General features: G+C 40.0%; 2 protein-coding genes across 3 annotated transcripts in view; both read right to left on the reverse strand.

The window, feature by feature from the left end:
• Nucleotides 1-1,949: 1,949 nt before the first annotated feature.
• Nucleotides 1,950-22,235, reverse strand: LOC119737652 (alpha-1,2-mannosyltransferase ALG9-like). The gene is made up of 17 exons (XM_038212140.1): nucleotides 22,045-22,235; nucleotides 20,462-20,624; nucleotides 19,556-19,690; nucleotides 18,854-18,924; nucleotides 18,289-18,377; nucleotides 17,616-17,689; nucleotides 16,353-16,414; nucleotides 15,921-16,008; nucleotides 14,214-14,319; nucleotides 13,163-13,251; nucleotides 12,894-13,013; nucleotides 12,441-12,512; nucleotides 11,850-11,979; nucleotides 10,020-10,167; nucleotides 8,879-9,008; nucleotides 7,753-7,883; nucleotides 1,950-6,575 (listed from the first exon to the last, which is right to left on the reverse strand). Exons 1-17 carry the CDS (start codon nucleotides 22,122-22,124, stop codon nucleotides 6,425-6,427), a joined length of 1,839 nt encoding a protein of 612 aa, XP_038068068.1. The 5' UTR covers nucleotides 22,125-22,235; the 3' UTR covers nucleotides 1,950-6,424.
• Nucleotides 22,236-22,628: 393 nt separating this feature from the next.
• LOC119738688 (tyrosine-protein phosphatase 99A-like) overlaps nucleotides 22,629-27,286 on the reverse strand; it is an 84,784-nt gene continuing 80,126 nt past the window's right edge. For both annotated transcript variants that reach the window (XM_038213612.1, XM_038213611.1), the window contains one exon: nucleotides 22,629-27,094. In XM_038213612.1, coding sequence (XP_038069540.1) covers nucleotides 26,363-27,094 — 732 coding nt within the window. In that variant the 3' untranslated portion in view covers nucleotides 22,629-26,362. The remainder of the gene's footprint in view (nucleotides 27,095-27,286) is intronic.

Genomic DNA, 27,286 nt, shown 5'->3' on the forward strand with positions numbered 1-27,286 from the left:
GGCTGTAATGTAGAATACATATGTCCCAGGGACTATGGTGGATTATTTTGGATTATAATTATACAAAGTGTACGGGTTAGAGTGCGGTTGCAGGGGCGTAGCAAGGTCATTTATTAGGGGGGGGGGAACGTTGGTGAAAAGGACATTCGCACATCCATGCTGAAATAAATGTAGACAGGGCTTTTTCTCCGGTAATTTGGCCTCCGTAAAATAAAGGGGGGGGGGGGGGTAGGGGCGGTACTATCTTTTATAGGGGACATGTTAAAAAAAGGATGATTTTGGTCGCTTTAGCCAATAGGTGGCGCTTTTCAGGGCAGCACAATTGCCAAAGGTCGCGCCAAAGTAAAGGGGAATCAGCGTAAAGAGGCCGCTGGTTAAAGGGGGGACTTGTTAAATAAACTGCACGTTTTGTTGTTTGATCATTTCTTATTTTTGTGTGTCAACATTTTTTTGAATTGTTGGCTCGGCTCGGCTCGGCTCGGCTCAGTCGTCCGCGGGCACAAACAAAATCAATGTGTCATTGGAAAGAGGATCCATTGGCATTTCACATGATCTTTCACATATTTCAAAATATGTATTACATTTGTATAAGTTACATTCACATCTGGGTTTCCTTTTTTGATAGACCCTGTATATGAAATGCATTTCTGGAACAGCATATGTTGCTACTCAAAAGCAGTATCACTATCAGTATCGACATTTTTTCCTAATGTGGAGCTAGACGGAGCCAACGTCCTTGGAGTTTATGCCTATCTAAAAATAAACGTTTTATACTTTTCAGCTATTCGCCAGGGCGTAATAAAATTCACTGAACGAATTCAGTGTTCTTTCAGCAAAATGAAAACACATCACATAGGATGTTTGTGAATTGTTTTCGTTTTGTTGGAAGAACGCACATGCACGCTGTTTACTGTGGTTGCCCTGAAGGGACATCAAAGGCGTAACTAAAGTATTTCACGACATTGCAAAACAACAATTTTCCATGACCAAGCAATATTTTCCCCGACTTCTCAAAAACATTGCTGGTTAAAAGGGGGGCTTGTTAAATAAATTGCACATTATTGGAAACCACGACACCACCTTACAACTGCTAAGAATTCCTCGAGACATTATAAACTATTTATATCATTTGTAGTTTTCTCACTCAGTGCACTCGGTCTAAACTTGGCTCAACATTTACTCTGTCGTGCGGTGGGCCATAGGGTACAACATTTGCTAACATAACATAAAAACTACCAAATTATTATGAAAAACCTTGCTGGAGTCAATGACAGTCAGTAAAGCATCCAATAATATCGTGGTACCTGGTATGCTGTCATACAAGGAAAGTGGTATTTTTGCGTCCATTTTCAATGCTAGTCGGCCGAAAGAACAGAGAGATACAGGAAATCAACTATTCCACAACTCGTCAAAATCCTCCAATAACTTATCCGTCTCTCTTTGGCTTCTAAGTTTGTCCAAGACTATGGTAGTATTTACATGTTTATCTTAATTATTCGTTTTGTATTTGAACTGTTTTCTATTTTGTTATTTTTTTTCCAGTATGTTTTGCCCATCTGCAGTAATCAGACTTTTTAAGCCTTTGAACTTTTTCGACGTTTTATGGACTTGATTTTGATTTTTCTACTGCATGGAGTGTGCAGTCATTACAGACTTCCAACCCACGCTGATGCTACCTTGTACTAGGTATGAATGCTTACAAAAATATCGTGTTTTGCATCGTTGTAAATACAGATCACAAGTCAGGACAAGCCTTCAAAAAATTGTTTCCGAATATATCTTGGACAACACTCAGGGACAACAGGCTAGACAGGGACACACAGCTTGAGTGCTTCCTGTGTGGTACAAGTGTACCCAGAACAAAACACATTTTTGGATGTGTGAAGACTGTAGGTAATCAGAAAAGGAAATCACACTGGTTGTTTTTTATTTGAGTTTTCAATTATGTGACAGGGCCAGAGAGACACAAACTATTATGAACAAAATAATCAATTGCATAATTTCAACATAATATTCATTTCAATAGTGATCCATCTTATGACTCGCCACATCCCTGCCCCTGCTTATTATAGGCTAGCTATCAATATACTCTCTGCCGACTGCATCATACTTTTTGGAATTAAAAGGGTTAAAAAAAACCATACACTGCACAGATCGGCGCCTTGTCTGATGAAGATTTAGCTTTCCCTTAATGTTCAAGCCAGGGAAAGATGTTTTTCAAGGAGGAAGCTCAATCATTGTAGCTCTCTCGTTTTGCTGAGGTCGAAGTGGAAATCTAAAAGAACCTACAGACCAGATAACACCCCCCCCCAAAAAAAAAAATTGGTACAGGTATGTTTCTTTTTCCCAGCTGTACTAAGTATAAAACAGCAAGCTTTCTTTTTAAATGTGCAAATTTAAAAGTCCTATATCTAGAGAACTGGGAGACAATTAAGCTTCAAGAAAGGTTTAAAGATGGGGAATTTTTTTCCAGTCATTTTTAGCTGGCAAGTGTGTGATATGCATGTGTTTTTTCCCCAGCTAAATCAGAGTTGGTGATCATGGGCGATTGGTGGGTTGAGTTGTAGTTGTGAATGTGGACAAAGTATTTGAAGTTTTATTGTCTTGCAGTGTTTTTTGATGTAGGTGTATTACTTGTGGGTTCTTTTTCTTAGGAAGAAATAAATGTTTTTGGTATTGCATATTTGCTAGTGATTTAATAGGATATTTTGTGTGTATTGTTTTGGTCTGAAAGGTGTCACCTGTGAAAATCTCAGAGAAATCATCCCGACGTGAACTCGAGTGGCTGGATATCAAAGACCGTCAGAGCAAAATCAAAATAAACTTATGGAAAAACAAAGGCAGTGCGGATGCGGCCATACGTGAGAACAAGCTCGTGACCATCAAAACCATGCGTAAAAGAGTTTCACGCAAGTTTTGTCGTATAACGAAGAAGCTGAAGAAGAAATAATGCGCTTAAGACAGCGACAAATTTATTGTGACCCAACAGTGATGAGCAGCAGCCAGCTGAGACCAGCAGGGCCTACCATCTACCCAAGCCCTCTCCATCTGGCAGAATTCGATCCCCTTGATGCCCACACTCCCGCCACAACGCCACCAAAGGCCCGCCTTCCCTGTACATATACCGCACATCAGCTGAGGGATGTACCAACGTTCAGTGGGTCGTACTCCAAGAAGCATGGGCTGAAAGTCGAGGACTGGGCTCGTGATATGAGGTATCTGCTAGAAGCGAAGGGTCCGCAACCAGAGAAAGTAAAGTTCCACGAGGTCGTTAGACACACGAAAGCTGAGGCACGAGATGTCATCCTCAACCTGGGGAGCCATGGGGAGGTTACAGCAGAGGAGGCAATTACAGAGCTTCTCGATGAGTTCGGGGAAGGTAGTGCGGCCACAGCTCCCATCGCATTATTCTTCGCAAGGAAGCAGAGACCAGAGGAGACCGCTGGGGAGTATGCAATCGCTCTGGAGGCTCTCCTAAGGCATGTGGAGAACGTGAAGAAGAGACAGGGAGGCCATGTATCTTTGGGCGAAAATAGAGATCTCCTTCTCACGACACAATTTATGACCGGGCTCCACGATAATGCAGTGCGACAGCGGCTAGCACCAATGCAACCTAGGGGCATGAACTTCAAGGCACTACGAAAGGAACTACGAGTCGTTGCTGAGGAGTTCCGCCAGGCACGAGTGGCTAGGAGAAAGTACAGGTCTTTCCAGCAAACATGTCATGAGCGGGCTTCAATGACAGCAGCACTGAAGAAAATGTGTGGCCTCTAGGAAAGAGACTGAGTTGGGACGCACAAGGAGGAAATTGTGTCTCCAAAGGGACGTAAAAAAGATGAAGATGTCACCAAGCTGGTATCTGCCTTCACGTCTGGACTGATGTCTAATCCTTTTGGCCTCAAGGAAGTTGACAGTGAGGGTTAAACAGCTTTGCCACTCACTAAACTAGCTACAGAAATGGTTTTACTTAAAGAAACATCACAACAACTTCTCAGTGTCTATGCATCTGGTCAAGAACAGACGACAGCTTTCATCTAAAAGAGATTCAACAGTAATGATGTCAGCTTCTGGACTGCCATACCGAAACTCAAGATTCAGACATTCGCATCACTGACAAAGAAAAGTAGCATAAAGACAGCAAAAGAGAAGCTCATCTCGGTTACAGGCGATCAGCAGTTGTTTGGGCGTGTTGTTGTTGATGCAAAAACAAGAGAAATCAACTTAAAGGAACTGCTTATCTTTGAGTTATAAACTGTCCCATACTCGCTTGCCCATCCTGATGGTAGCATTCGAACAACAGTCCAAAGTGTCCCGCTCACCAAGATGGAGAAGAATGTTGAGTCCATTGCAAAGAGGCCGGTACCAGACAGAGGGCTGACGGTTGGGTATTTGTTTGACGCCATGGTAAAGATGGTTATAACAGGTGGTGCATCAATTTTCGGAGCGTTGGCTTCAAAGTATTACAGTATTGTAACAGCTCCTCTCCATAACGAGGGATACAAACAGGTTGATTTGGTTTTTGATCAGTACCAAAAAAGAATCCATTAAAGGTGCTGAACATTTAAAGAGAAGTGCAACTTCGGCTTTGGAAGTGAAGATATACAGTGCCGCTGCACCAATCCCAGAACAGTGGACAAAGTGCATCACAGACCTCACCAGCAAAATCAACTTCATTGTGGAGGCACTTTGTAAGATCGGCAAGGAAAATTGGAAGTCAACCAGAAACTACTTCTAGGCGGTGAGTTCAAAAATGGAGAAGAGGCACTGATGGTCACGAGAGGAAAGATAGAAGACATTCCTACTTTAACTTGCAACCATGAAGAAGCAGACACCAGGCTCTTGCTTCATGCAACTTATGCCGCTGGAGAGCACAAGGTCACAGTTATTGAATTAGCTGATATATGTGTGTTTCACTGTTTGATCAGTTAGGTTGTCAGGAGTTATGGTTTAAGACAGGAGGACATCTCCTTCACCGATTTATGGGACAAGGTACTTTCGTGGGAAACCCCGCCTCCACCCCCTAATGTAGAGGCCCGATTAACAAAGGTGGAGGTTGGTGAGGGAGATGACTGCAGAATCAACAAGCAGTTGACACAAGGTTGAACCAGCAAGCTAGTCAGCTCAAGGCAACTCAAGAGGCCCCTAGCAAACACAAGACATTACGACAAAGTTGCCTGAAGGTTGCGGTTTCGTCATGTTACATAGAGACATACACTGTTTTGTCATGTTATATAGAGAAGTACATACAATGTTGCAACACCGGTACATGTCAATTTCCGTCTTTTTCTAGTTTTGTTGTTGTTGAAATTATTAAGTTTTGAAAATTTCTGTAAATAATGCTCAGGAAAATTCCCAGTGACCTATTGATTCTGTGCCATGTCAGGTGTGTTGAAATATTGTCCACACAAAAAAAGGGGAGACAAGAACAACATAACACACATTTGTTATTTATGTTTTTTGTAATTGTTAGGTTCATTTCAGAAGTTTCCCGCAAGACTATATCAACCTTATGCATTACTTCTTTATGGCTTTGTCAAATTACACACAAACTCTGCACAAATGATGGCTACATCACATATATTTTAAATTGTTTTTTACATGATTTGGTCAAAATGCTCACTGCTTGCCGGCTCAGGAACAGCAGTATTGGGCGAGTAGGGTTATGGGGTTAAAGATTATACCTTATGGATACAGTGAGGAAAATTACGTACGATGTAGCAGTCAGTCCGGTTAAAAGCATTGATTAAAAAAAAAGAAAACAATCAAGAGATTTAATGTTAAATTTGAGCGTTTATGCAAGGGTTACGGGGAAACCATGGCCCGCCTGACAGCGAATATTTTTTCCCAAACAACATAAGCGAATGCAGAGTACGTTATGAGGTTTTGGGATTGACCTCCATGAAAACATGAAAAAAACAAGAGAAAAAATATATAAAGAAAAAAAGAAATGAATTCGATCTTAACAAAATTCGGACATTATTTCCATTTTTAAAAAAATCCTCAAAAGCCGCAAATTACAAAAGACACAAAATTGAAAATGGAAAAAAAAATTGGTTTCGAACTCACACCCTCCGATCTTAAAACCATGCCACTATCAAGCTGAGCCATCGCAGAGCTCGAAAGTCCATGGCAGTATATACCTGCGTACGTATAATAAAAAGTATTGTAGAGGGCACTCATCAACCATCCAAACGGTGTTGTTTTAATAGGGAAAAAATAATTTGCTGCCTGGCAACATCAGTGTTACTGTAATACGAAAAACAGTAGCCATTGAAGAAATAAAATAGGAATGTGCCATCATCCAACCTTGTGAACCTGCCTGGTTACAGACAGATTGAATTAAAAAAAAAACCAATAAAATTTATAAAAACCCAATACATTCTTTTTCATCAAAATAGTATGTCTTCCCAACCTATGACATGTATCATCTTGTCTCATCTGCGACATCTTTCAAGTTGGGCTTCTTCTTGTTGACTACTTTCCGTCGCTTCGTTTTCAGAATGACATAATTTGCAAAAGAGACATGCCTTGAGGAGACAAAGGGAACATAGAACGCCCTGAGCAACCGATGGGATCTGCAAAAGAAAGAAAACATATAAGAATTTAAGAAAGTATTTGTAGTAATAATTCCATCTGTAGTCTAATCTTGCAAACAAAATCAGTCATCATTTATCATGGTAGGACCGTACTCATGCATGTGTCGCAATTTTCCTAAAGTCGTGGCATGCGTGCATTTTGAAAACCCTATTGGTGGAATTAGCATTGGGCACATACGCACGACCTGAATGCGAGCATGGTTTGGAAAGAATGTAGAATTAAGACACCACTTCTTTGGTTGAGTACAAAGTCTATGGAGAGTTGAGCACATTTTCAAACTATTTTCTAACAAAATGTTTCTCAGTCCGAGATTCATGTCTATTCAACATTTCTGCAATAACTGACCTTTATTGAGATAGTATATGATGAAAAAAAAAAGGCTTCAGGATGCAACATTCTTTCCCATGGTTCCACCTTAGTAATGGGGTCTAATTGAGGCAGCTGAATCAACAAATGGACTCCATGCATGAACTTGAGGGCACTTTTCGACCACTTTCAAACGCCCAGTGAACAGGACACATTGTAAATGTGTACTGGTTCGCAAGCATATCGCGTGATGTAATACACGTTTTAAATCTAGACCTGAATGTACACAAAGCCATAGCATCTTTGTGTGAGCGTCAGGCGCTGTCGGCAATGCCACTGAGTGTCCCTCCCAGTGGTCTCCCCCACTCTCCCTCTGTAACCATTGAGGGGGGTACTTGTGTCTTTTTACCTTTGTGAGTCTAGCTATGGCATACTTTCTATCACCTCCCATTCATCTTCCATGAGGGCATAGCGGGGCTCACGTTTTGTGTTTTTACCTTTGTGAGTCTAGCTATGGCATACTCTCTATCACCGCCCATTCATCTTCCATGAGGGCATAGCGGGGCTCACGTTTTGTGTGTTTACCTTTGTGAGTCTAGGTATGGCATACTTTCTATCACCTCCCATTCATCTTCCATGAGGGCATAGCGGGGCTCACGTTTTGTGTGTTTACCTTTGTGAGTCTAGGTATGGCATACTCTCTATCACCGCCCATTCATCTTCCATGAGGGCATAGCGGGGCTCACGTTTTGTGTGTTTACCTTTGTGAGTCTAGGTATGGCATACTCTCTATCACCGCCCATTCATCTTCCATGAGGGCATAGCGGGGCTCACGTTTTGTGTGTTTACCTTTGTGAGTCTAGGTATGGCATACTTTCTATCACCTCCCATTCATCTTCCAGGAGGGCATAGCGGGGCTCACGTTTTGTCCCCTGCGGTAGGTCCAGATCAATTAGATAATGGCACTTGTTGATGTCAAGCTGTGAGAGTTAAAGGAAGAGATGATATCAATTGTAAGAGATATGAACAAGAAAAGTTGTTGGTCTGTTTCAGGTAATTTCAGTTTCAGGGTCAATTTGGGGGTACGTCAAGTCTTCTTCAGCCCTATGAAGGCCACCTCCCAATTTGTCGATACTTATACTGAGGTATTGCTTGGCATGGTGGGAATTTAGTACCTTGGGTTTGGATAGTGGGCAAGAATGCGAGTACATGGACTAGATAAAATGAACAATTTTGAACAAAGAAAACTGACATAAGCAGGACTTAAACCTTTAACTTGCAGAAAGTTTACCCAGTGCTCTCACAATTTGGCCCTACATTGGCTGTCTAGCCATTTGCCAATGTATGTTCTAGATGGTTGGTTTTTCGTTAACACCTGAACCCATAAGCACCTGCATAACACTGTACATGTATTTGGGCCAAATGGTACAGGGAGTAGCAGGCAGGGTCATTTAGGGTTGTACGTGGAGTAACAGGCAGGGCAGTTTGGGGCAGTACAGGGAGTACTAGGCAGGGCGGTTTGGGGCGGTACAGGGAGTAACGGGCAGGGCAGTTTAGGTTGGTACAGGAAGTAACAGGCAGGGCAGTTTGGGGCAGTACAGGGAGTAACAGGCAGGGTGGTTTGGGGCAGTACAGGGAGTATTAGGCAGGGCGATGTGGGGCGGTACAGGGAGTAACAGGCAGGGCAGTTTGGGGCAGTACAGGGAGTAACAGGCAGGGTGGTTTTGGGCAGTACAGGGAGTAACAGGCAGGGTGGTTTGAAATGGTACAGGGAGTAACAGGCAGGGTGGTTTGGGGCAGTACAGGGAGTAAAAGGCAGGGTGGTTTGAGATGGTAAAGGGAGTAACAGGCAGGGTGGATTGAAATGGTACAGGGAGTAACAGGCGGGGGGGGGGGGGGGGGGCATGGAGTGATATAGGGAGTAAAAGGCAGTGTAGTTCTGGGCAGTACAGAGATGCCTTTGTCACCAACTCACATATCTTGATGTCTCCTCCAGGTTGTACTCATTCATATCCGTAGGTATGACTTTAGTAGCATCATTGCCAGATGCATAAGGCTTGGGAAGTTGACCTCTGAACTCTGACTCGATGAACTGTAACCTCCAGCTAAAGAAAGCAATACAATTCTCCATTTGTTTTAAATTCGAAAGTTTCCCTATTCCCTCCTCAAATTACTAAAAACATTGCCATCTATTGTAGGGTCTGAACACTGTTAGTTATTAGTGTTTCTCACTGTAATGCATTCAGACAGTGACATTCTGGTCACTTTACCTACCATTTGCAACATTTTTTGGAACAAATTTTGTTAACTTGTTCTAAATCAAATTAGGTTTTGCCCTTCAACGACGTATAAACACTGTAAACTCAGTGTGTTACCTCCCGAGTGAAAGTTGGAAAAAATCACTCGGGTGGGACTCGAACCCACGACCTCCTTTTTTCCCAACTTTCACTCGGGAGGTAACACACTGAGTATACAGTGTTTATACGTCGGTGAAAGACAAAACCTAATTTGATTTACATCACCCCGACGCAAAATTCCATATTATGAATAGTTTATGCGGTACCCGCTGCTATGTACATCAGATTCGAACCAGCCAATAGATCCCGTTAGCTCTGTGGTCGAACGGTAAGACGTCTGCACTAGAAAGCAGGAGGTCATGGGTTCGAGTCCCACCCGAGTGATTTTTTCCAACTTTCACTCGGGAGGTAACAAACTGAGTATACATGTACAGTGTTTATACGTCGGTGAAAGGCAAAACCTAATTTGATTTACATCACCCCGACGCAAAATTCCATATTATAAACTTGTTCTACAAGTACATTATAATGGCATCTGGCAGCTCAAAATTGACTTGTCTGACTATTTTTTTATGCCTAACGACAAAGATTAAAACTTACGACGTATAATGAACTGAACTTTGCAGGAGTAGTTCATGAGCATCAATAAAAATGTCTTTATTCCATGGAACAACACGCAAGTCAATAAGGATAAAGAAGCAACACAAGTCATGTGGAAAGAACAAGAAATTTGCCACAGTTGGTTGTGATGCAAACACCTTTTCACAAAATATTTTGATTGAGAAACAGAATATTTTCAAACTAGAAACATTTGCATACTTTTCTGGCAGGAAGAAGCTGTTAGGGAAGCGATACCACTCCTTGCCCACGCAGACATTGACGGGTCGGTCAGAGGGTAGCGTGTGGATCTCTTTGTTTTCTGCTATACCACCGAGTAGAGGGTAGAGGTCCATAGGGGTGTGGTAACCTGTGAAGAGGAGCGTGGTACCAGACAAAGAGTTGATCCAATTGTATGTCCACACCTGAATCTCATTTCCTGAATCATTGTCTATGCCTTTGTCCATCACACTTATGTGGGAACAGGCTAACAGTAGATTTGGCTGTATCTCTGGGGCCGTATTCACGAAACAACATAAGTTATCAAAACGTAAGCACCCCACTTAAAGGGAATATACATCATTTGCTTTTGCTGTAATTTTCAGAAATGGATGGAATTCGGGGGTTGGAAATATATAGCAAATATAGTTACACTGACTTTTTTGAAGTTTTGGGTTCGAAAATGCTATAAAAACCAAGAAAAACAATCATTTTCCTGTAGTCTGGTTCCCTGACTCCATATAAGAAGAAACAGAGCAGTTTACATACATTGGGGAATTGTAAGGTCAGGGAACCAGTCTAGCTGGCTTGTACCCGTTCATAGGTGTGTAATCGATTGCAAACAAGTGCGATGGTCTATTGGGGCCATTATTTGAAAAAAAGCCAGTTTTTTCCAACGCTGATCAGCCGATCAGCGTTGGAAATTGATACAAAAATAGCACTTTTCTTGAAAATGACAGTATACCAGGTGCCATGATTTTACAGGATGCTTTACACTGTCATTCACTAACAGTCCAGCAAGGTATTTCAAAATGATTTGGTAGTTTTATTTTTTGATGTTTGCAAATGTTGTATTTTCCCTTTAAATATGGGACTTAGACTAGTCTTACAATTTAAGCAGTATTCACGGAACATTTACACTAAGCGCCCTACTTATTTTTATGACTTAAGTCTTAAGCCAAGTTAAGAGGGGCACTAGGGTGTCATGGCGGCTTTACTTCTTTTAATTGGTTTGTAATTTTTAGGCACAAATTGGACTTTCTAGGGGTTGAGGGAAATCTCATAAATAAAGAACTGTTGCCAAAGGACAGCCAAGTTGAAATTAAAATGTGACAATAATGACGTACATGTTTTGCGCACGAGCAAGAAAGATTGTTTAGAACACTTAAGTTAAGTTGAGCACTAAGATAAGTAGGGTGTTTAGATCTTTCGCGAATACCAAATTAAGCGCCCCCACTTAAGTTAGCAGAGTGCTTAGATTTAGGTCTGACTTAAGTATTCTCTTAAGTTTGAGTTTTGTGAATACGTCCCCTTGATGTCTGACTTGGACACAGCCAAACGCAAGCTAGGAGTTAACCTTTCATAGAGTCAAAGATTTTGACAGACGAGGGCCAACAAACAATTCAGGGTAATACCTGACCCTTTGGTCTAATATTGAAAACATTTTGACAATTTGAACATGTTTTAACATTTTTAAGGTTTGGTTTAGGACAAAACTTTAGAGGGCTAAAACAAAGAAAGCGAATTAATTTGCTTTCTGAAAATGTGATTTTTTTTTATAATTGTTTTTAATCATTAAGTCACTGTAGCCCCCAAAACCGCCCTGCCTGTTACTCACTGTACCGCCCAAAACCGCCTGAACACTCTATGATTTTATTGATTCTTCAGTGAATAAACATGCTAATAGGTTAGAGCATTTTCATTATAATGGAAAAATAATGGCAAAATATTCTACTACAACGCTAGTGCCCTGGGTTGGAATGTGCACTCTATAGAGACTTAGTATGAATCTGCTACTGTGATCACTAGACCATGACATCCCCTGTGCCTTACCAAAGAAGAGTGCAGCCGAGCGTGACAGAGATAAGACACTGAATAGGATGGCCACCGTGGCGGCTAACCAGTTGGAAGACCACGTGTAGTGCTGAAGTCGGTACGGTGTGAAGATCCGATGGTACAATTTCTGTTGAGGCACGAGAAGGTACAAGAATGGACCAAGGTGTTATAGAGTTTTTGCACAAGTCCCTTTATGGTGACAAGAAGAGAGTTGAGTCAAATGCCATGGGCCTTATGTACGAGTCGGCCATATTGAATTGAAAGTGAGCTAAAATCTTCATTTTTGGAGCTTGCGAAGAGAAATGAAAGCAAGTAAGTTACTAATTAATTCAAGTCTGCTTCAATGAATAATTTAACATTCCCTAATGTTTTAAGCCAGGTTTAAGTAAAATATGGCTGCATAAATAGTCTGGCGCCATCCCATTCAACAGGTAAACAATTTATGAAATACATTCAGGGAGCTCAACAAACATGGCCAACTCGTGCATAAGGCCCCTTGTGACTTGCTGTGTAAATGTTTTTATCAGGTTATTTGGGATAAGTAAAGTATCTTCAAGTTTACTCCAACATTCAGAGGAAGTGGTGTACCTGTATAGAAGACATCGTGATGGCGGCAGCCAGAGTGAAGAATGGATAGATGGGAAACAAAAACCTCTCCTCCTGAAAAAAAGTGAAAAATTATAAGAAAAACACAGCAACATGTCATTAAACATTCAAACATTAAATATATCGTTTAAAAACATTCACTACCGTCTGGTTTGATTCCTTTTTACTTTTGGAGGGGGGGGGTTGGTTTTTTTTTTTAAGTACTGAAATTTACTTACAAGAAATGATTAATTAGTAAATACGTTTTGTGAGAGGATCTCTGTTTAATATTTTTAGTACATAAATTCGGTATTATTAGCTGACTGGCTCCCATGGGGAAGGATCCAGTGCACACAATATGAACAAAATATTGACATTTTAGACACATTCATGTCAAATTGTAGCAAGGATTACTGTCTGCTTTAGGTGTACATTCACGACTGTTCATGAATTTACCTTGTGTGCTTGGCCGAAGAAGACCAGGATCCAGATGTACATGGGCATGAGTGTGAGCCAGTGGGGTAGGGGCTCAGAGCTGGATACCGGTCGCCCCTTCACATACCAGTTGACTGCAAACTGAAACAGGAAGTAATTATAATAATAGATTTAGCTTTAGAGCCTGTACTATGGATTTTATGGATTAAATTAACCCAGTTATTCTATACAATTCTTACTAACTAATTAATATTGATGATCAAAAGTTTCATTGAAGTTTTCAAACTCACCGAAAAGGGAAGCGCAACCAGTGCCATGAAAAAAGCAAAATTGAAATTCAGGAATCCGTTGATGAAGTAGAAACTGAATGGCTCTGTACCTGTTAAAAAAAACCGAACAACAATAATATAGAATAAGGGGTGAATTCATTAAACCCAAACTTCCGGCTTGACAAATGTGATAAGGACTTTATAGATTCCATTACAAAATGATGAAAAATATGGCAAATGTAATCATCACAAAACAGAAATTTGTTTTTATGCAGCTGTAATATAAACATTTAGCAAAACACACTTCATATTGAAACCCTCCCTCTCTGGCTGGCAAATTCAACAAAGCCAATCCAGCAGTCAAAATCAATCAGATGACTGTACCTTCAAAAAGCAGGATTGACTGGTTTTGAATGTTATAAAACTAGATACAGCTATGATCTGACTGCAGGAGATTGATAAGCCAGCTGTGCCTACCAGTTGCCTGCTTTTGTCTGTTGACTTAATTTGACTAGTCACTGTGATCTGACTGTTTGTGACTAGCCTGCCTAAAAGGCATGGAAGGGGAAGTGGAATGGATTTTTGACTGTCTGTGACTGAATTAAACAAAAGGACGGTTTAAAATGTCTCCTGAAATTGAAGTTCTGTGCCAATTAAATGGAGCTGCTGAACAGAAATTGCTACATGCAAAATGTATGTGCTCAAACCAGCCAGGGAACCAGCCACACTCAATATACTTTGCATGAAACTTTGGTTGGTAACCTGTTTTGCTCACAAAATATGTACTTTACTTGGCAAATGCTGCGCTCTGGAGCGTGAATAACAGGTATGATATATTCCCTGTGTGGTGCCACTATGTCATCTCAACATGTATACAGGTTCAACTTTGACCAACAATCATCAAGTTTCTTCAAAATGGCATCTGGTATGTAAGACAGTTTTAAATCATTTCTTTGCTTAACTTTGCCTAAGATTTAGTCTCAATAATTTGATAGGTCGGTTTTTGTTTTCAAACCAATTGCAAAATGGGGCGTCAGTATTTGATTGAACTTTTCATGGTTTTTTGACTCACCATACAGATTAGCTCCATGATCGGTGAAGACATTGTACATGACGATGTTGAGGGGTGCAATGACGAGCTTACCAAACATCTGAGAATCAATCCACACCAAGGGGAGCTTGAGGAAGACAAAAACACATACAAACACTATAAATGTGCTTAAAAGAAAGGTATACATTAGGCCTAAAAAAAAAAAAAGTTATGTTGGCGTAACGAGCCAGAAAAAATAGGGTAGGTAGGTCGTTTTTTTTTGTTTTTTTTTTAAATCCCAGCAACCAAAATGACATTAAGCCGGTAGTGGTACACGATAATTAAAGAAAACAAGGCTCATCATCAACCTTTCTAAAGGTACATATCAAAAAGCGGAATCCAAAATCAGACAAAATGTTAGCCGTTTCATCTGCATCGACATCTTTATATGGACCCGATTCTTCCTTTGAAGTTTGTATTTTTAGCACGGTGTAACCGGCTTTTACACCATCGGCACAGCTCTGGGCGATTACCCCCAGCTCTAGACTCAAATTTATCCGCATTAAACGGTCGAAAATGACCGAAGAACCCCATTTGCCCTTGATGGAAACACTGTACGCTTCGGTACCGGGCGCCATGATGCGACGGCGTACGCGCGTAACCACGGGCCGAGGGCCGGCCGGGTCGCGTCGGCCGCCGGGGTTATAGAATAGTTTACCATTTTTAGAATAAATATATATCAATTGTTATCGTGTAAAATAGTGGAAAATTAATTAAAATAATTTATATTATAATGAACTATTTTTTTTAACATGGAATAAATAGCGAAGTATTTTCAATAGTGTATGTAGCAGTTCGCGCCGTGCAACAGTCTGGACGAGGCTATATATATGTACTGTACATGTACATATGTGCATCTATCATGCATGCATGGTGCATCAATCTCCGCACGCGCACTGCCTGTAGGCCTGCGCGATCTTCTGTCATGGAGAGGAAGGTGCAAAACATTGTGCACTCCAAAGTTCCACGCGCGCTATCGTCAACGGTCAGAAATGGTTTCAAAACGTATTTAAAATTCATTTCTATAGATTTTAATTATATTTCTTCCCTTCAAAAAAAAATAAAATTTCCAGGGTCGGCCGCATTTTTAGGGTCGGTCGGGTTACGCCAACATAACACTTTTTTTTAGGCCTTACTCCGTTTCTGGCAAATTCTGTAATATAATATTTTCTATGAAAAAAACAGGCTGTCAATTATTTTGACGAGTGGGGGATGATGAAAAAAATCCTTACATTTTCCACACCTTGAAATACATGTATTTGGAAAAGGAAAGGGGGGGGGGCGAGGGCTGGGGAATGACACCATTTGACACTACACTGTCAGTGGCACTGTTCATGATTGAAACTAGTACGATTTAAATAGAAATATCTATTAACCCTAACTCCTTGGGTTTCTTTACTAGAAAGTATCCTGAATCCGCCAAAATCCACCAATTATGTCACGCCAAAAATGTTGGTGTTGGTGACTGCTCAATATGGAGGTATCCTGAATCCATCAAAATCCCGCTGGGCTTACAATCTTCAATCCATCAAAATTCCCCCGTTTTCAATTGAAGAGATCCTGAATCTGCCAAATACTCCAAAACAGGGGTATGCATTTTGATGGATTTTGTTGGATTCAGGGCGGTTAGTGTCAAACGTAAACACTATTTTTCAATAAGAAGTAAATATCTCAGTGGTTACAACTCACCAACACAAAGACAAAGGCTAGCAAGCACCACTTGATAAACAGAGTAGCTCTCTTCTCCCGAAGGATGATGTCAATTGCAATGGGGATGCTATAAACAAGACAAGAATAGTAAACATCAGAGTTACAGTCACGACCTTTTCCAATACCTCACATGACATGCTTATATAATGGAGCATCGACTCAAGTCCTGGCTATCACTGTTTCTTCCCAGTCATTCAAAGATAGAATGCCAATACAAAATACATAATACAAGTCGTGTTGCATAAGTCCTTGACCAGTTGCTCTACTACTGTTTTATGGTAGCGCTTGTAGCAGTCTTAAGTATACTTCGTCATAGTACAGGTAACTAAAGAAAATTTTCTCAGGCCTCTACACACGGAAGTTGAAGTTTAAATTCATATTTGAACAAAACTATTTTCTTGTTTTTCTTACCCTAATGCTCCAGCAAACGGCCACCCCACAAATGCACTGACTGCTGTGCTCATTATTGCAACCTGAACAATTGTAAAAAAAATATTGTCAATTGTAAACATTTATTTTTTAAGTTTTGGTTCCTGAACTTTTCAGCCAGCATGAAGCATTCACGAAACTTGGTACTGAGGATTTCGATAGAAAGTCCAAATCACTTGGTTTGTGCCTGCAATTTCACATGCATATTTACGAAAGTGGCTAAGGTCAAAGTTCTACAGTAACTTGGACGTGACCTAAATTTAGATTTAATTTTAATGGCAATGAAACATGCATGAAGTTTATGTGTCAATTCATGACATTGGCATCAATCATCAAATTAACTCTAACAAGTCAGGTGTGTTTACAAACACAAATGCCCCGCAACCGTGACTGTTTCCATGACATAACACCACTCTAACATCAACTTACATGTACCTTGGTCACATGGAACGTTCATTGACAGCATTAGTGTCTTCTGTAGGTTTTATATGAATTAATCCCTAATCCCTATGATCTCAAAATAAATACAAGATTTCTATTGTTTTAGCCACTGTGAACTTGACCCTTAACCTTTTGGCCCCAAATGCAATAGGCTTCTTAGGATTACCAAGAACAATCCACAAACCAAATTTGAAGTTCACATGTTAAGTATTTCTCAAGTTATCGCGCTGACAAGATTTCTATTGTTTTAGCCACTGTGAACTTGACCCTTGACCTTTTGGCCCCAAATGCAATAGGCTTCTTAGGATTGCCAAGAACAATCCACAAACCAAATTTGAAGTTCACATGTAAAGTATTTCTCAAGTTATCGCGCTGACAAGATTTCTATTGTTTTAGCCACTGTGAACTTGACACTTGACCTTTTGGCCCCAAATGCAATAGGCTTCTTAGGATTGCCAAGAACAATCCACAAACCAAATTTGAAGTTCACATGTAAAGTATTTCTCAAGTTATCGCGCTGACAAGATTTCTATTGTTTTAGCCACTGTGAACTTGACCCTTGACCTTTTGGCCCGAAATGCAATAGGCTTCTTAGGATTACCAAGAACAATCCACAAACCAAATTTGAAGTTCATATGTTAAGTATTTCTCAAGTTATCGCGCTGACAAGATTTATCCGGACACACACACCCACCCACACACCCACCCACCCACACACCCACGGAACGACAAGGCGGAAACGACAAGGCGGAAACAGTATGCCCCTTCGGCTTCGCCGCGGGGCATAATAAAAATGGAACTTACTGGATAGTTGCCGAGATACCATCCTGCCATGGATACCATGGTCATGTACATGGAAAAACTGCTGGGTAGGAAAGCTGGTAAAATGAAACAGATACAAGATATTCAATCTATGGATTCAACGCAGGGACTGCTAATAGTACTGTGTGATGTGGTGTACTTATGACAAATTATGCTCCAATTTCAAGAAGCTTCCAAGGGAGAAATATTGCTCAACCAATTTCTTGAAATGTACAGTCCGTCCTGAGCAAATATGGCACATCAGACCGACAGTTATTTACTGTTTCCATACATGTATCATGAAACAACTGAGGATAGTTCTATCCCCTCCCCCAGGATGGGATACCAGTCCATTGCAGGTTACTCCCCAGATAATGCTGGTACCCACTTAATAATAACGAGTACTTATACAGTACTTTTAACTAAGATCAAAGCACTTAAACATTAATATTACCCATGATAATCCTGAGTGGACAGTGGCAAGTACAGGTAAAGTGACTTGCCGAAGGACAAAACATAAGTGGATTTGAACCCCTGGCCCTATGGATCACGAGTCACAAACCTTAACCACTAGGCCACACAGTCCCCAGCAGATTCATGTACTATTATCAATTTGGGATTATCTCACACAAAAAGTTGTCATAATGAGGGTAGATATGTTGCACAAGCCACTCACCAGCACTTGATATGAACATTCCTGTACTGAACAGTAAGAAGCATAGAGTCAAACGTCCAACGCTTGCTCCAAAATTCTTGCATACACCCCTTCGGGAGAAAGGAAAAACAAAAAATTAGTATTTCACTTAAATCTCTCTTGAAATTAACTAAACAATAATACCTGTTGTACCAGAACGGTTTAAAGAAATATTTTTCAATGGGCTCTTTATATTCTTAAATGCTTAAAAATCTTCCAAACCTCATTGTGACTACTGAAGGATCTGGGAGAGTTACAATTTAAACTTTGAAATAAAAAGGTGTATGTGTCGTCTCTAATCGATACCTGTTGGATCTGTAGCATTGTTGAGGTGACTTGCATCTTGATTACAGCTGTAATCCATTTGGGGTTTTTATGGTTTACATATCTTGATGTTCCCAAAGAACTATGACATTACTGAGCAACTGCAAACAACAGTTTAGTGGGCAGAACCTCAGTATAATATTTCAGAGGTTTCTGGTTTGAATCCTCCTCCAGACATTTTTGTTTAGCTTTTATTGAAAATGATAAAAAATTACTTTCTCACCTATAAAAATAGAGCTCACATAATGCACAGGTTAATCCCAGAAGGCATCGTGTGAAGTAGAAAACTAAGATCTGTAATGAAATAATCACAAACACAAAATGGTTTTAATGTGCATTAAAATCTCTTCAACAGTACCAACAACCTGACTCCCTATGTAAAGGATTTATGAATCAAATAGCTAGATCACACTTTGGTAAAACAGTTCCTCAAAATCTGCCCTTTGGTAGAGTTTTGATTTGAACGTTGCCATGTAAGAGACACCACATGTGAACCGTAATGGACCTGCCTGTCACACCAACAGTGGACATCGATTCGATCACAACATAGTCACAAGCACTCGGGGAGTCAGGTTGGTGTAGCGGTACTTTCCTTGTCTTCCACCGCTGTGACCCGGGTTCGAATCCTGCCTACGGCTAACATGTGGATTGGGTTTTCAGTCCCTACTTGATTCCGTGGGTTTTCCTCAGAATATTCTTCTGGGCTTTTCCTCCCACCTCTAAAACTGTAATTTCTTCACATTGTCTTCTCTTTACTGGGCCCCATGGGAGACTAGTGGATTCCACTGAATGGGCTACCCAGTTAAAATAAGAATTAAATAAATAAATAAATAAATAAATAAGCACTGTGAGAAGTGCACACAAACCAAACGTAGGCAGGACATATAGTAAAATGCCAAATGCTCCAATGGATATGGATACTTACCTTATTTGCAGCTAGAAGGTAGGAGTGAAGTCTACCAGGCAAGGCATGGAGGAAGATGTATGCGTAGGAACGGAGGGCGTAGGCTGGGGAGTATTCCCAGGTTTGAAAACCTTCTCCATAGATCAGGTAATGGGTCTAGGACATGGTGGGAAATAATATAAGACACTGTCAGTTCATTTCTGTAAGCAGAGGATCATGCTTTGAGTTTAATTTTTAATTAATCCATTTGTCCCTGAACAACTCCAAACTGCCCCTCCCTGTTTTAAACTGCCCGAGCATTCTTAGTCCGAAAATTTGGGACTCTCAATACTATGTATGAGAGTCCCAAAACTTAAGTTATTGAAAACATGCAATACCAGAAAATAGACTTGCACCTGAAACAACCAGTCCAACACTTGGCACCACCCTTTTAGTACTGCATCAATCAACTGCGTTAAAAGAAACGTCTGGCACCCAGTCTCTATTTCTACACATTCTCCATCGTCATGCCACCAGACTACTTAAGGGTCAATCTTTGCAAAATGTTGGACAAGCACCAGTCTAGTCTTTAGTTTCAAACTGAAATCACTCGTTTCGCTCTCACGTGCAAAATGTTAAAGAATGGTCTCCTTCAAAAATTGAATTAAGACCTCAAACTTGGCTGGTGAAATACTGAGGACCTCGTCTTTGCTCCATGAAAATTGTGGAGAACTTAGTTTGCTAAAGAGTGAGTAAAGTTGGCGTGATCTTGTTTTGCATGTTTTTCTGCACTCAGGGTCCCAGTCTGGCGCACTCTATTGTTTTATGGATTCATCAGGGAATAAACACAATGTTCAATGCAGCACAGGTGCTAATGGGTTAACTCTGGGGTGATTTGAAGCTACAACCAACAAATTGTAAATAGAGTATTTTCAATAATCTACTTACAGGCTCCCAATAGTTAAAAGTCTCATCACAGTCAGAGATGTTGCTGAGAAGAGCGGCACAGAAACGGGCTGAGATGAGAATCTTGAGGGCCGTGGATGCTTGAGGAGTCCAACACTGGAGGTTGTCGGCATGCTCGGTGGGTACTCGGACATGACGGGACATACTAGGAATGGAAAAAAAAGGAGAATGGTTACTAACATTTTCAAAACCATGAGAAATTGTTGCATTATATTTTATTCATAAATACCTTAACAGTTTACCCATTCCTATTAGTCGAGAGCCCGTCACGTGGCCGGTCTTAAACGGATGATAAAGACATGGCTTGCTGGTCTTAAACACTTTTCCAGTGTCACATGAAATTTGGACTCCTAAAAATCCAGTGCCTATTAACATTTTATTGGTTGAACGTTCACAATCCTCACGTAGGCATGCGCAATACTACCAGTGAGTCAGAATTTTATAGTCCTAAATTCACAACGCAACGCTCCAGGTGCATTCTGCGTGACATAGCGCAATACGCGCGCCAATCTCCATAAAAGGAGTTGTTCACATCTTACTCACCAGCTGGACACTCAATTATTTAGCTAGAGGGATGTTTAAAAAAACATGAAGTGAACTTGTTGAACAAAATCGGGTTTATTTTGACCGAAAAGTTTTGATTTGTTTGACCGAAAAGGTATTTATGCATGGTAATAAATATGTGCTCGGTCGGTGTTAATCACTCTGTTTAAAACCTTGGAGTCTGGCATGTGTGGGTGCTGATAATTATCCTCGCCTCCGGCTTGGGTAATTACCACAACCCAGACTCCAAGCGGTCTTAAACAGAGTGATTAATACCGACCAAGCACACATTTATTCCCTTAATAATGAAACCAGAGGAGTGAAGGAGAATGTGTTTCAATCACAGTTTTAGTTTACTCATCCCCTTGGGCCTTGCGCTTAAGGCCACGTAAAACTAATAGTAATACACCTGTTTCTCGTCCCCACCCATTTTTTTCTTCTTGCCCACCTCCTTTTTTCTTTCTTCTTTTTTAATTCACGTTTCTGATATATTTTGCAAATTTAATGTCCGAAAAAATATTGCAACCTGACGCCACTTTTTTCTTCTTAATACATGTATCATCACAATAAAGGTAATTCATTGCAAAAATGATGATAAGACATAAATCTAGGACTGAGAGACATTTCTAATTTTTTTTTAGGAAATACTGACTCTCCAACTCCAAGGACTTTGTACCATTGTACACAATCACAGGATTGTGATTTCCTTTTGTTTGTGATCACAATCACAAACAAAAGGGAGGGGAACGGCCCTTGAGGTAAATCCCCCACTCCATGCTTCTCCCCCGCCCCCCCCCCCCCCCCCCCCCCCCCCCGATAGACTGTCATGACTGTTCGATCAGCCATCGACTGGGTCCTCGAAAGTCATGAAAGTCAAAAGTGGTCGAAAAGCGCCATCTATTGTTCGTAAACGGAGTCCATTTCAATACATTCATGACACTGACATTTGATTTATATTCGTTCGCGTGTTGAAATTTGTCCGAAAATTAGGCAACAATTTTTGCGACCAAAAATCAATTTACCTTTCGTGTGTTTCAGCACCTTTTGTCTCCTTCTTTGCTGGTAAGTGCCGCCCCTTACCTCTGGAACTAATCGACCTCATTTTACAGCACCAATATATCCTAAATTTCGAGTATTTTTGCGACACTTTCCAGCGGACAGAACGGGCAACGGCGTGACCATGAACTAACTGAATGCAAACTCTTGAGGGCGTCGCTGCAAGGCGTCAGTCGTGTCGTCTGCACTGCATGCACCGCGCGTCATCATAATTATTGTTTGATATTTGGGTACTAATACTATTAGTTCCTAAATAACTTAACTTTAAAACTTTAAAGTAAACGCATCTGATAAAGCCGCCAATTTGGACCCAATATTGATTGTTCTTGTATAGCTGGAGTTACCCAGCCCTGAGTTTTATAAAACTCAGGGCTGGGTAACTCCAGCTAGTTCTTGTATATTTATTGTGCCAGTATTGGATGCTCTTTCGTGTATTCGCAGTATCCCTAGTACTAGTACACACAATTTCAGACTGATTAACATTTTTTTTAATAGTTAGAATTGTGAACAATTCTCCATAAAATGTGCACAGAGTCCAAAAAGCACAAGATTATAATGCACAGCTCCTTGTTTATTAATCTCAAAATCATTGGATATGAACTTTGTTTTGATTTACATTGTACGTCATACACGTGTGATACTAAAACAAAATGAAAACACAAAACTGAAAAAATTGAACAATCTACAAGATAATGAGTTGTGCTTTTTAAATTACATATCTACATACTGCACTTTAACAAAAAGACTAGCCCCCAAAGTTTTTAATTCATAATTATTAACAGTTATTAGTTTATACATGTGTATGATTTACTCTGATCGATCTGTGTTTACTTAGACACTGGGAATGATTGCTAAATCTTTTTCTTTTTTATTTTGAGCATGGAATGATTTACTTCCGAATGACCCGGATATTCCACTTTTCATCCACAAACATCCCACACAAACCTTTGTTTTTAGTTGGTTTATTTAGTGTAATTTACATTCTTTGTTTCTTGTTATTGTTTCTTGATTCTTGTTTCTTGTCTGCCTACGCATGTGTTACTGTACATAATGATTGTTAAAATCCTGCTATATCAATGTTGACTGTCAATTTTGAGGAACAAATGTCTATAGGAACTTTTCATTTTGTTTTATCAGTTTACAGAATTAATTGGGAAAAAAGTTGCAAATCTGCACCATTTACAGAGCAAGTAATAGTTAAGTAATCACATTATATAGGCACAAGTTTTTATTTGAGTAATAAATATTTTACACATTAACGGTTAGTAGAAAGCCCACAATGCACTGGTTTGATTCAAAATTGAAATCCTGTATGTCCCCCGATTGAACAATTAACAAATGTTCATAACTTGGAATAATATTTCATTATAATTTTGTGTGCAAAAAGCAAAAGAAAGTCAATACAATTTCTTTGCCAAATCTACATGACAACAAACACGGTGCAGATTTTCATGATTGTATTTACATGTGTTTGAGCCACAAGTAATTTCCTTTTTAAAATGATCTCCAGTATAAAAACTCATCTTAATAATAGTCATCACTGACTGAATTTGACACTTAGTCGTCAAATGTCAAGTCTGACAAGTCTGGTGCAATTTAAAAACAAGACACCAAAAACTGACCATTCTTTTCAACAACAAACGGCGACCTTTTGTCAGCACACATTCTGTAATACTGCCACCCTGTCACAATATGATTTAATTTATACAAGTATGACAATTGTTTTAGATTACATTCAAATGCACCACCGTCCTGTTTATATAACACACTTTTACCTTTTGTAAAGAAATTTAAAAAAATTAAAATGAGGAAATAAATAAAAACAGTTCAACTGAAAAGTCTGTCAACTGTCCCCTCTACTTATTAAGGTATTTAACAAATGCTAAATGTTGTCATGGTTTCATCATATAAAATTGATATACTCTTTAAACAAAACGTAGAAAAAAATACAAAAATTAAAATAAAATAATACATAGACAAATTTTCATTAAAAAAAAAAAAAAAAATCAAAAATGGTAGTTTTGGGGATATAAATATTAACATTTACTGAACAGCACTATATACAAAAGACCCATTGAGCCAGATATGTACATAACAGGTCCTGCTGTTTAACTTCTGTATGTTTTATGGACTTTCAATGCTGACACGCACACACATTCACAGGATTTTCTACCAAAACACATCCCAAATTATACGGACAAATTCACAGTCTTTTCAAACGTGATGGCCAGTTTGATTGAGCTACAAAGCTTGGATAAATGTTTAGGTCAAGAAATTATTTATTTAGCAAAAACAGGCTATCAGCTCAAATAGTCAGGTAAAGTATAATGTGAGCAGATTTCTGCTCAGCATGAAGCATTTGCTGAAAACTAGAAGTTTATTTTCAAAAGCAATATATCCATTTGAATGAAGTCAAAAGTTTTCATGGTTAAGAACTTTAAAGACTAAACACAGTCCAAGTGCTGTTTCTAAACTTCATTTTTCACTTCACTGTATTCTTTAAATGTCAGAGATGAAACTGGCATATGGCAACAAAATTGGAAAATAGGGCGAACAAAAATACGTGTCCGAAATCTGGGCCACGCTGCAGTCACATATACAATTGTACGTGTACATGCATGTACAATACACTCCATGCCCAATTTCCAGACACCGACTCCTGCTTTATTTTCGATTCAAACAAAATTTTGTTTCATAGCATAAAACGCCTGAATTACGGTTAGAGTAATGGAGTCATCAACAAAGAAGTTCACTTCTTACTTGAGAAATTTAAAATGTGCTTAACTATATAACAGCCGTCAAAACTAGCCTTGGGCAGCCAGGAGAGAGCGAGATTCTAAGAGGTAACAAAATGGCTTCTATCGCATCTTGGAAACATACTCTTCTATTCTTCTCGCTTTATACACGTATGTAGCAGTTTCATGTAATTAGGACAATGTCTAAATGGCTCACTCTAAACACTTCTGCCATACCATATGTGTTTCAGTTGAGATAATATGCGACTACTCTGTGAAAATACGAAAAAATGTCGTAGTGTAGTAGTGTAACATTTTGAAGAACAATTATTTTTTAAAACGTGTCTGTGACACATGAAATTATGTATTCTTTTAAATGGTGAAGTTGGAAGTTTGTGAAAGTGAACAATATGGCTACATGATGGAAGAGTCAGAAACCACTATTAAATGTCAGATTTTTTGAAGAATTAACAGAGAGACTTTCTACATAGTTAGGATACTGGCATACACCAACGGAGCAAGATTCAGTCTACGTAGGCCTCTGTGGTTTTTAACTGCTTCTAAGTCTACAATATATAATGTGTTATTTTTCTTGCCCTTGGGTTTATCATACAGGGCTATTTTTAAAAAAAATCTCTTACAGTATTTCTTTACCCAAAATGTTCAAAATATAAAAGAAATGGTACAAAGGTACATTGGCAGCTATAAAAAAATGTAACTTTTCAAATATCGATTTGGCAAAATGCAAGTTCATCGGGAAAAAAGGTACAAAATGTTTGTAATAACTTAATTCAAAATAAAACAATAATGCCCCATCCTTCATGCCTAAGCAATGACTGATAAGCTAGCGGTGTGCAAACCCGTCTGATTATCATTGTACAAAGCCTGAAGTTGTCAAGTTGCAGCAAGTTAAAGTAGTATTTAAAAAAAAGCTACAACATGAACTGCAAACTCAAAATGAAACCCTGTTCAAAATTTGCTTTTATTTTTGTTGTTGCCATAACCTAATCACTGTTTCTTTCTTCAGAACCTCAAGGTTATTTTACATTTTTTACTTTTATGATGACTGTTTCATCTTTTCAAACAGCTCCAGAAGATATATACATACATGTACAGAGCATAAAAACCCACTGCTCTGGCTGACAACGCAACGTCAAGCTGAAATTACACAGAGGCAACATCTCCTTAAACAACAGAAAAAATCCTGCACTTCTTAGTTGTTTTTTTTTAACTGGAATGATAAACTTACATAATGACCAGTTTTAATTTAAACACACTGTTCAAATCAAGTCAGAGTCTACAATGAGACTACGTCATACCAACGATGCATGGTTGTCCATAGTATACTATTTACAAACTATTGGGGGCGAAAGTTGACAACTTATGAACTTTCACAGTCGCACAGATTTTTCTTATTTGACTTCATGAGGACTTTCAGTGCATTTTTTTCCTAGATTTGACGTTCCCCTCATGGCTTGAAACGAAAAAGACAGCTATAATCATGATGGAGAATGGTGTGTAGTCAGGTGATGTGTGATCACATGACTGGTCACATGCGTGTTTCTTCTGATTTGGTGCTGTGCGTGCCCAGGGACTCCCTGCTCCTTGATTTGTTCTTCCCAGTCCCAGCAAAGTGGAAGTCTGTCGGCATCTCCACGTTCTCCTGGGAGATATCAGGCGAGATTTGTCCCATGAGCGCGATGGTCTCACCGTCCTCAATGTGCACTGAGTCATGCTTGTCGTTCTGGAGGTGGTCTAAGCCGTTCAGATGGATCTCAGGTAGCACCGTGGTGTCTGGTACGGTGCTTGGCGTACCGTTGCCCACGTGGGCATCTGAGTCCAGACTACCGTCCATTGGCAGACCGTCGTGGGTTGTCTCAGCTAAATCGTAGACTTCTGGACCCTGGGCGTCATCTGGTGGCGTGTTCACTTCCAGCGCGTTGGCGTTTGTGACGCTTGGGTTGGTGGGCTTGCGTTTCTCTGATTTGGTCCGGCGATGCCAGAACTTAGACGGCCGCTGATTGCGCTGTGTGCCCGTGCTGGCTACAGTCTGGCTGCGGGCCCGGTACCAGTTGTCACTGTCCAGGGAGCTGTTCCGGGCCGAGTCCGACATCTGACGCAGGTTGCTGCTGTCTGGTAACGCTGTCAGGTAGCGTGTCTTGTGCCAATCTTTGTTCCTTTCAGAATCGTGACGATTCAGCGACTGCACCTTCAAGTTTTTAATCTGCTGCTCCGCAGTGTACACACTATGGAGGGCTAGGTACAGGAAGTGGTATTCATCCTAGAAAAGAATCAAAGAAATCAGTTAATCACCTCAACAACCCTAGATCAAATTCTACCTAGGCTGATTTTTTCCCTTTTTTTTCAGTTCCTGTGGTTTCCCCAATTTTGGGTTTTATCTCATCTCCAAAACGAGTATTTCTCATTTTGAGTGTCTTCAGGCTCCTAAGCGACAGTGAATTTGCATTTTTGA

The sequence above is a fragment of the Patiria miniata genome, unplaced genomic scaffold, assembly GCF_015706575.1.
Source record: "Patiria miniata isolate m_02_andy unplaced genomic scaffold, ASM1570657v1 HiC_scaffold_3, whole genome shotgun sequence".
NCBI lineage: Eukaryota > Metazoa > Echinodermata > Asteroidea > Valvatida > Asterinidae > Patiria > Patiria miniata.